The sequence below is a fragment of the Streptopelia decaocto genome (genome assembly GCF_964273445.1).
Source record: "Streptopelia decaocto genome assembly, chromosome: 1".
Taxonomy (NCBI): domain Eukaryota; kingdom Metazoa; phylum Chordata; class Aves; order Columbiformes; family Columbidae; genus Streptopelia; species Streptopelia decaocto.
In genome coordinates, this window is record NC_138663.1 from 180,956,408 (window position 1) to 180,966,929 (window position 10,522).

General features: G+C 46.4%; 1 protein-coding gene across 1 annotated transcript; it reads right to left on the reverse strand.

Annotated features, from left to right (window-relative positions):
* Positions 1-1,698: 1,698 nt before the first annotated feature.
* TPT1 (tumor protein, translationally-controlled 1) lies at positions 1,699-5,982 on the reverse strand. Its single transcript, XM_082074929.1, has 6 exons — positions 5,823-5,982; positions 5,404-5,477; positions 4,785-4,975; positions 3,972-4,077; positions 3,366-3,482; positions 1,699-1,923 (listed from the first exon to the last, which is right to left on the reverse strand). Exons 1-6 carry the CDS (start codon positions 5,848-5,850, stop codon positions 1,921-1,923), a joined length of 519 nt encoding a protein of 172 aa, XP_081931055.1. The 5' UTR covers positions 5,851-5,982; the 3' UTR covers positions 1,699-1,920.
* Positions 5,983-10,522: the final 4,540 nt, after the last annotated feature.

Below are 10,522 nucleotides of genomic sequence, written 5' to 3' on the forward strand. Positions count from 1 at the left end.
TTCATTCCCACATCCCAGCTCCACTCAATTTTAAACACTTTGACTCACTGGAAGCAGGAGCTGGAGGCACCGGGGGCTACACCACCACATAAGCACTATCCTGTCCACACTAGACATATTCCACCAAGAAGCACAAAAGTCTCTAACTAAGTGCCTATTTGCCCCTTCCTTTAAGGCTCCTAGTTTTTAACAAAGATGCCACAGGAAGGGTGAGAGAACATCCTCACCTGGCCCCAATAAACAAATCCTCTATAAGGAAAGCAAGAGCTGCCTCACACTGATTTTGTTGAGACTTTGAACCTGCCTCTTCACCTTTCAGCACCCTTGGGTGAAGGCAGAGAAGCAGTAATTTACATTGCTCAGGTTACACCAAAATTGAACCTCAGCCAGACGCACAGCTGGCCTGGGACCCTTTATTGGGAAAGCTACAAAAAAAACTGTAAATGAAGCTCCCACAGAACTAAAACTGTGTGTGTTTAAACCAGACAAGTACCCCCAAGATAACTAGAGCATGCTCTACTCCCACCTCCACAAACGGTATCTCACTCCTCCCAAGCCTACTGCTGCTCCTATCTTACCCCTGCAGAAACCTGCCTTCTCCTCAGCCTGCTGGCACCACAGGCCAAACCCCAACACAAGACAAAGATGCCAAGACTCTGCTGAAGTGTGGGCCAGAGGCCTCACAGATCAACAGCTGGTGAGCAGGGAACGCCCTCCCCATTTTCAAGCACCTCAACTTCTGTGCCTGTAACAATGATTTGCAGATCAAGGCAACATCCCTGGGCAGGCCCAATCATGGTGTCAGCAGCAACAAGAACCCCCTTCCCCTAGCTGGAGCTCTGTGAAGGTGTTTGTGTTCCTGTATTCAATCCAGACTGCCACAAGGTCAGGCAGGTAGAAAGCGCAAGGAACCTGTTACTGTGGCATCTCAGCAAGAACCAGAGAAGCAATGGCCATTTGCTCCAGGTCTGTCAAACAGATGCATTTCCTAAGGAGGGACACAGCAGCAACAGAAGTTACAAATGCTCAGGTAAGTCTCAAGCCCAGAGATGCACCTACTTCATAATAAGCCCAGGACAGGGCAGGGCCATGCTGACAGTTCACACCCCAAGCACAAGGCAAGTACAGAAAAGCACAAACACCTGTAACTTGACTGAATTCTAGTTAATCTGCTCCTGAATAGCTGTCAGAGCTCATACCACAGCCAGGCTGTGCTGGAAAACCTGGTGCTTATACCCCCACCCCATAATATTCCCACTACCTGGGTTCAGACTGGAGCTTCAGTCTAACACCAGCACTCTTCCATCCTCCTACCTTAATCTTGAAGTCCTACTAAAAGTGAAGACAGACTCGAGTATCTGCATCTGACAAAATCTTGATTAGCACATATTCCATTCTGTTTCATTTTTATTAATTTTGGTATCTTCCAGAGATAGAAGCCTCTGTGCAATCACAAAGGATGAAGGTCCACTCCACTACGATGACATTTCTTGAGCTTTGCCTTATTCCCTCAGTCTGCTCTTGTACTCCAATGCCACCAGTAGAAACCGTGCAAGGTCTGTCTGGAGAAAGTCAGTTGTCGTGCACTAGGACCAAGCTATACTACTGACACTACAAAAACCTTGGACAAACATCTTGCTGCAACCTCTCCTGCAAGTCACCCTAAGAAACACACTGGATCAAAAGGCATCACCTAGAACGGGTTCAAATGAGTTTTATTTTAGACAATCTACATGACAGATGGTTGGATTTTTTTTTTTTTAAACAATGCCTCCACTCCAAATCAGGGTCAAAATAAGTGAATAAAGCTCAAGATGACATCAGTCCAGTTGTTAGACATTGCCAATTCCTGGTGTTGTGCCAATGAAGAAGAAACAGCAGCCAGCTATGAAGACAGGTGATCCAAAATCATACTGTTTGTTACTGAAACAAGAGTAACAAGTGTTAGTTCAAGGTCATAACAGTCAGGGTAAGTTTCTGCAACCTATTTGTGTATTCCCTAATTCAATCTGAGCTGCCACAGTCAGGCAGGCAGAAAGCGCAAGGAAGTTATTTTTGCATCTTAGTGCAAACCAGAGAGCAACAGGACAAGTGCTCATGGTCTATCAGAGGATGCTGAGCATTTCTACAATCAGAGCAATAGGCAACAGCTGCTGAGCAAGCCAGAGAAGCCACTCATTCACACCCTTTCTGACTGACACACCAAGTTTCAGATGTCCTCTCAAATAAGAGCATGACCTAAGCAAGTACTAAAGCTTACAATGTACATGCTGTCTCTTAGAAGAGCTGTGCCAAGAAGCTCAAAGTTTTCTTACTCAGTGGTATTCTTTTACCTTCCTATTATTTTACCCCATCTCTAAGTAGGTGGGGTTATCTACATTACACACCCAAAGGTTTGCCCCAAGTAGGGGAGATGCACACCAGCTTCTGCTCAGAAGAGGTACCTTCCAGATCTCTTCTAGGGTCCAAGACAGACATCGCCCTCCCATCAAGCTGCAGGAGGTGGTGTGTCTGGGCCAATAAGAGTGTTCTTCTAGCTGGGCTGCTGCTCCACATTAGAAGCTGTTGCATATTTAGATGACTTACATACCAGAAAGCATGTAAAAGGCTCTACAGATAAATTTAGCTGGCTATAAATACGCTTCCTAAGTCTAAAATGACTGAGCAAAGCAATTGGTGATCCCACACTACTAGTCTGCAGTGAATTCCACAGCACTCAGAATAAGCCAAAAAATGCAAGTGTTGGGATCCAAAGACTGTTTTGTTGCAGCCACATTTCAACTCAGCCTAAGTACCAAGAAAGCAGATCACAGCAGCTGCCTGAGCTCAGGCAGTTGTGAGATTCCAGCCAGAACAAGGTTAAGTACTCAGTCAAGTATTACCACGTTCCCAAATTTAGGGCAATACAACAGATGATTCTTGCATAACAAAATAAGGGCATCAGATTAAGTGAAAGATGGAACATGACCATGTAAGGTACTTCACAATTAACCCCCACACGAGGGATGCAAAATAGAAATGCTCCACTGCAGAGGACATCATCTTTAATCTCTTAGTTTAAAACCATTACCAATTATACACATCTGACCAAAGCAATTCCTACTGCATTTCTTAGCCATTAAGTCACCAATGAGTCATTGCAGTGAAGCTACGCCCCCTTTGAGTATGATTCAATAGTACACAAAGGAAGTTTCACACACTTTATGTAATACAAAGCAGCAATCAGGCTATACTTAAATGAATTTCAAGTTTTTAAACTGGCAGTTACCGCTCAACTTCAACAGGGAGATGACAGAACAAGCAATGCACTTAAAGAGTTGATAATGCAAGTTAAATGTGTTCATCCTATTCAGGTCAATACTTACACATTTCTCAATTTCTAAGCCGTCCTTAAAGAAAATCATATATGGGGTCACACCATCCTCACGGAAATCCAGGAGAGCCACCATACCATCTGGATTCATGTTCTCTCCTACAAAGAACTTCAGAGAAACATGTTTGAGACATTTAATGAGCTACAACAAGGGGAAAGTGCTTTTTATACAAGCAAGCTATAACCTCTACTAGTTCAGTTTAAAGGTCCCCATGACCAGCTGCAAGGATTTTGCTTTGTGCATCTTCTCTGTTTTAGTGCCCCATAATTTTACCACACTGCTACAAACAGCAGAGCAAGACACAGCAGGGGCCAAAACGATCCACCTTTCAGGTTTTTAACTCCACAGTTTCTAAGCAGCAATAACTGCAAATGTAGTTAACAACAAATGTTGTAAGCTGAAATGACATCCCCAAACGTTTAGGAGTCTTTGTTTCTCCTCCCTGACTTTCAAAGCCCCTAATACTCTCTGAGAAGGATAACTTAAATGTCCTCACAACAGGAACCTCCAAAACTCTAAACAGGCTAGTTCAGCAGATGAACCAACTGCAGTTTGTATCACTGCAATACTGCTATATGAATACTTAAGTTTAATTACCTGGTAGTTTTTGAAGTTGGCAAGGATGTGTTTGATTTGTTCTGCAGCCCCTGTCATGAAAGGCTTTACTCTCTCTGGCTTGTGTTCCTCAAGTCTGGCTTTAATTCTGGAAGGAAAAAAAAAAAGCTCTGAAAACACATTCTAGCCTAATAACTTTACCATGAAGCTCCAAATCATAGCAGAAAGAGTTACAGGCAGTCAAACTGTTTGACTTCGCTGTTTTTCCCTCTCTCCCATGCAAAGACCCCAAATTTTAACTTTATTTTGCTAGCGAGTTAGCAGAATAGTGTCTGCCATTCATATCAAACTCATTTTACTCCTAGGCAAGCCACTTCCATGGCACCAAGAGCATCAGCACTTTATAATTGATTTTTTCATCTTTAATGCCAACCCACTAAGCACCGAGCAACACAAATTATACCTTGAATTGACAGAAAGCTACACTCACATACATTATATTTGGATATTTAAACTATCACATCAGAAAAGCTTCCTGAAGCTTTCTTCACCACACCACCCCCTTCCCTATAAGGTCTGGCATACAGGAATACAAAAGAAAACAACAAGGTTACAAATATCCAAAGCACGTGATCAGGTCCTCCACCACAGCCAAGATAAACTTAGATACTCCAATATCAATTCTTTAGAGCTCCAGGTCTGCCAAGTATTAAGATGGTATTGAAGTTCACCACCAGTTTGGCACCTGTATCAGAACTAACACCTACTAGGAATAAAGTTCAACATTGTTTTTAAAATCTCAATGACCTAACAATCCTCCCATCTCATTTAAAGAAAAAGCCAACCAACACTTACGCTTTCATGTAGTCCTTGATGTACTTCTTGTAGGATTCTTTTGTAAAGCTGGTTTCCTGAAGATGGTGGTTTATTACTATATCAACACCAGTTATGACCGTGGCTTCTGTTCCATCTCCCTCAGGACCTTCAGCAGAGGCATTGCCACCAATTAGAGAGTCATCAATTTGACCCTCTGTCCTGGTGACCATCTAGATTTAGAGACATCAAAAAACTTAACTGCTCTGCAAAAATTTAATCACTACCGCTCTCACACATCTATGACCTGACAGCAGGGCATGATTTCAGAGCCACAGTTCAGTGCAACGAATCAGGCTGCAGCCCAAGCACAGATTTAAGCCAGGCTTTTCTCCCAACACCTGACCAAAGCTTCATTACACCAGCACCGCGTTCCGGCTTGGCTACCCCAGGCCCTCTCACACACCACCTGCAGCGTCACTCGGCCCTGCCCCGGCCACAGGCACCAGACCATGGTGGGTCCCCCCTCCTCCAGGACCCCTCGCAGGGCTGCCAACCCCCTCTCCCCAAACCCTGCCCCCGCCAGCGGCCCGGCCCTGCGTTACCGCGGCGAGGCCCGCCTGCCTCCCCCCACCCTCCCCGGGGCGGGCAGGCCACTCACCTTCCCCTCCACTTCCAGGCACAAGCCGTTCGCCACCTCCCGGATCTTGTAGATGTCCGAGAACATCTCGTCCTCTGCAGGGGAACAGACACGCACAGGCGGGCGCCGCCGCCTCAGCCTCCGCCTTCCGCCTCCCCGCGCCCGGCCCGCAGCCACCATTCCCCGGCCGCCCTTGCGGGCCGCGCTCCGCTCCGGGTTCCCATCACCGCCACCCTCGGGCCCGGCGCTCCGGCCCAGTCCCCGCAGCCTCTGTCCGGGCGGACCATGCCCCCCCCCCGCCGGCACTGCGCATGCGCGGCGCCGCCAGGCCCCGCGCCCGGGCCCAGGCCGCACCAGCTGCTTCCTTCGACCCAGCAACCGGTTCCCCGCGTCCCTCCCCAGCGCGGCCCCCTCCCCTCCCCCGCGCCGCGCGCCCTTACGGCTGATGCAGTCCCGGTAGATGATCATGGCGGCGGCGGGGGGCGCGCGGCGGCGGCGCGGGTCTCTGCGCAGCGACCCGAGAGCGGGCGGGAGCGAGGCGGAAAGGGCCGAGTCAGCGCCGGCCCGAGCTCATATAGCGGGCACGTCCCGGCGCGTCATCGCGCACGCGCGCCCTCCTCCCCCCGCCCACCACGCCCCGCGCGGCGCCCCCGCGCGGCCGTCGGGCGGGAGGCGGTTGGTGACCGGGGGGGCGACACTTCCGAGGCCGTTATGGCGGCGTTTGTGAAGTCGGGGAGGATTCTGCAGCGAAACCGGCTCCCCGCAGACGCCAGAAGGGTTCTGTCGGCGGGAGGGTGGCGTGCTGACGAGGCCGGAGACGCTGCGGTCTAAGGCCAGTCCTCCCTCAGCCGGGCGTTAGGAAGGTCTGTCACTGTGATGAGCCTCACTATGTTCTAGAGTGGCAGATCGACTGACAGGCCCCAAACCTGAAGCCTTTCAGTATTCAAGAAGAGACTGGACAGCGCCCTCAGACACATGGTGTGAACTGTGGGGTTGTCTTGGGCAGGGTTGGGAGTTGGACTCGATGATCCTTGTGGGTCCCTTCCAACTCAGGACATTCTATGATTCTGTAGTTCTATATAAAGTATGAAAAAAATGCTCCCCCAACCCTGAAATGGATAAAAGACTTTCACTTTTATTTAGAAATCTGCCCAGCAGCTGGAGCCTTCCTCTTGCTGTTTGGTTTTTTTTGGTTGTTGTTTTTTTTTTTTTCACTGACTTGGGCATGAATCTCACGCCTCAGCTCTGGCACAAGCTCAGTTTTCAAGGAGAAATGCTCCAAACCTTTCCCAAGCATGTCTAGGAAGTGCTGCTGCTCGTCTCACACCACGGTTGGGGGTGCCACCGTGTCATCTGCTGTGCTCACACTATTAACTGCCTGATAACGTGTGTATGGGCTGTCCTGACTGCTTCCAGCTGCTGCCTTCTCACCTGCAGGGTGTCTCGCTATGATCTCCATCATCTGTAATGACTGCTGCAATGCTGGCTGTGCTTACCGCTGAGGAGCTCCTGACACCTTGTCAGGGCCCTGACATGTGTTGAACTGTACTCAGTGCTGTGCTTTCTCCAAATAAGTGATATTTTTTTTTAAATGGGCAAACAATTAAGAAGCTGACAGACTCTTCCTGTTATTACTGCCTCAGATAAACTGAGTTGGGTATGCTCACAAACACCACTTCTGTGCATGCAGAAGGACTGACTGAAGCAGGTACATGTTTTTCATTTTTTCAGGTATATTTTTCCACAGTTAAGTGAGATAAAGCCCAGCAGTCAGGGTCAAGATGAAAAGCAGAAGGACAGTGAGAACAGTAACACGTAGGCCTCTTTTTTTCCCCCTGGCACATAACATTTCTGTAGCAGCCTGTCACAGTTGAAATAAATGTAGACCTCCCATGAACCCTGATTCTTAGGGGGCACTGGCAAAATACCTTCAAAAGACATCATGGGACCTAAAAAGCTTAATGCTGTTAATGATCCTGGACTTCACAGAGACACTAGGGCACATGATACAATTCGCTGTCCCTCACCCTCCCCAGGCAGTAAATTACTCGTTGCTTTCTTTATGTGTGCTAGAGGAGGTCACATTTTATCTCCTCCCCTGCTATCCCATCCTTTGCTCCAGTTATCAGTGCTCCCTTTTAAATTTTTTTTTTCAGATCGTCTAGCCGCTTATGTAATCTAATTAAATGTATAAGTTGTTTTCTGCTGGTTTTCTCTTTCAAGAGTACTGCTGGTATTTCAGGCCTGAAAAGGGGGCTCCCAAAAAGGGAGCTTATCTGTTTTTTCTTAGTGGCATCTGGCCTGATAAAAGATACCCCCTCCTTTTACAGACCACAGTGGAAAAAGAGCAACTTACATCTTTAGCAGTGAGTTGAGTGACAGGGGAACATTTGGCTCCTTCTCCATAGTGTAATACGCAGCTAAAAACATCAGGCTAGTAGGTGTGCTTCCATTTGGTTTTATTTTGAAGAGATTGTTCTAGAAAAAGGAATATTTCTGTAGTAGTATTGAAACCTCTTAGAAATTCAATGGTTGCCTTAATTTACTGGAATCAGGGTAGAAACCCTTAGGCACAACTGCTGAGGGAGATGGACCTTCAGGTAGTATTGCCGTAGAATGGCAGCTGTGAAATGGGAAATATTATTTTAAAATGTGTTGGTTAAATAGGTCAAGGCTTCTGTGTGAACACCAATTTGATGTAGAGTTAAGCTAAATCAATAACAAGTCTTAAAAGCTTTAAATGAGTCTAGGAATGTTGGCATGACAAGGTTTTGCATCCTTTTAGCATCCTTAGTTGCTTTTAAGACTAATTTAAACTCAGAAAACCCTGAATAAGCCCCAGGATTAAGTTAGTGATGTTTTAGTTGGTGTAGGCTTTGCAAGAAGCACGTCACCAAGGAACCAGTGCTGAAAATTCCCTGTGATGCCATATAAATATTGTATTATGTCGTGTGCTGATACTATGTGATGAACTAGATCAGAAAATGCTTTGCTTTCTTTTTTTTTTTTTTTTTTTTAAGAAAACAGCATAGTTTAAAGAAAACCTTGGTGGTCCTCACTTGCTTTCCATGCAGGCAGCCCCTTCAAGCATTTCTCACATCCAGCCAGGGTTAATACATTCCAGAGTGGTAGGTTACAAAGGTGGCCCCTCCACAGCAGGGTCTTTTTAGGTGCTGACTGACATCTAAAATGATGTGACATGTTTTTCTGACAATGCACCTCATCTTTGAAGATGTGTAAGTCTCCAAGGACTGATGTAAATCCTGTATTTTTATAGATGATGCTTTTAATGTAATTTGATATAACTGTGGTCAACTAATTGTGTCTTGGGATAAAATGGCAGATACTTTGCTATTCTTTTTCTAAGTAAACAGTACATTTTCAGCCCATTGTGGCAACTCCCATTGAGCTGTGAAAAGGGAGGAGATCCTGCCCCCAGCAAAGTCTTCTGCCAAGTGCAGTCAGTGGAAATAAAGGAGAGGTGGGGCTGGAGGAAGAGAGGTGAGGTGAGTTGAGGTTGGGCTGTGAAGTAAGGGATGGGACCAGTGTGTTCTCCTAACCTTTAAGGAGGCTGTGAAAGTCACATGGTGATGATGTTTTACATAATTTACTGGATGTGGTGGAGAGAGTCCTAACTATATACTTCTCTCCTGGTAAAGAGAAACTGAAAAATTGAAGATTAAATGACTGAGCAAGACCTGACACCAGAAGCTTAGCAAGGCAGTCGGTGCCCTGTGCCCCCTTCCCCAGCGCATCTCCTGGCATGGAGGCTGCTGCATTGAGAGAGAGGATGTGTGACAAGCATGTGATCTGCTTGTGTCTTCATAAACCTGCCTGGAATTTAGGACTGAAATGGGAGCTGTGACTTCGTAGCCCCTCATGCCACCTACCCAGATGGAAACTGTACCTCTAACTGGTTTTGTTCAAGCTCCTTTTCCAGGGAGTTTCAGGACTGTAAAGATTTGATCTCTAGATGCTAAACCTTTTTACTCTTTAGGAAGTGACCTCAGGAAACCAGGCCATCAATTTGACTCTTTCAGGTGTTTAGGTTATGCAATACAGCCAGCCTTTCAGTCCCTGGCAGTCCTTGGAGACTTCTGCATCTCAAGCCAAAATTTGTCATTTAGATATCTACATTGGCAGTGTACTAAGCCAATATCTCAGATCCCAAGATTGGCACTTGAAAGAGTCAAGCTTTGATCATCAGTGTAGCTGTTCAGATGTGATCTACTCACAAATAATAGAAGACGTTAGACTGGATTAAATAGATGAGGATATCAGAGACACAGGAATCACTTTTGAGACTGCAAGAAAGTTCTTCAGTTTAGCAACAACCCCTGCTGCACTCAGAAGAAACATAGGTGTTGTTACCTAGGCGTTTACAGTATTTAAAATTCTTCCCGTTGTGGCTGGGTCCCTGAAAATCCTCTGCTTCCTTGGCTGTACACCCACAGCTCTTTTGCTTGACGTCTGGCTGCACTTCTTCAAACAGACAGAGAGGTCGCTGCACAGCAACAAAGAGCCTTTTTATCTGTGACTTCACATGCACTGGTTCAGCTCACCTAAAACCCCACTAATGGGGATGTGTGAGGGTGTCAGGCTGCAATGCAACTAGTGTGTTTTCAGGTGAAAAGAGAACTGGAATTGCCAAGATGAGAACTTTGAAGCAAGGTGCTGCCCAAAACTGCAGCCCTATTTTAGATTTAGTGACCCATTTGACTAAAACAACTACAGTAGAAAGGCCTGCTCCCGTCTTGGGTCTGCTACTGTTCAGTGTTTCACTAATGTGCTGAATGCTGGAGTTGAGGATGCATTCACTACAGCTGCAAACAGAATTTAGTTGGGAAGGACCACAAATGTATTGGAGATTGAATTTAGAATTTAAAAATGATCTTGACATTTTGGACAAACTTGGAATTAAAAAATTATCTTGACACATTGGACAAATGGCCTGAATCATCAGAAGGCACTTGGATAAGGCCAGTGGGTCAATAAGCAGCCAAACAAATTTACTAAAGGAAAATCCATCCAGGGCTTTTAAACACAAAGATGCAACACAAGGTTCAGGCAAGCTCTGAGCCACACGCTGCTGGAAGCTGAGAGGGTATGTGCAGGAAGTGCTGCCTTCCACTGGCCCTGG

Excerpts from the sequence above, each read along its gene's own strand:
- TPT1 (XM_082074929.1), bottom strand. The coding sequence starts at position 5,850 with ATGATCATCTACCGGGACTGCATCAGCC. Across the intron at positions 4,078-4,784 it reads ATCAAGGACTACATGAAAGC|AATTAAAGCCAGACTTGAGG; the intron begins GTAAGTGTTGGT and ends TTTTCCTTCCAG. Across the intron at positions 3,483-3,971 it reads CCAACTTCAAAAACTACCAG|TTCTTTGTAGGAGAGAACAT; the intron begins GTAATTAAACTT and ends GTTTCTCTGAAG.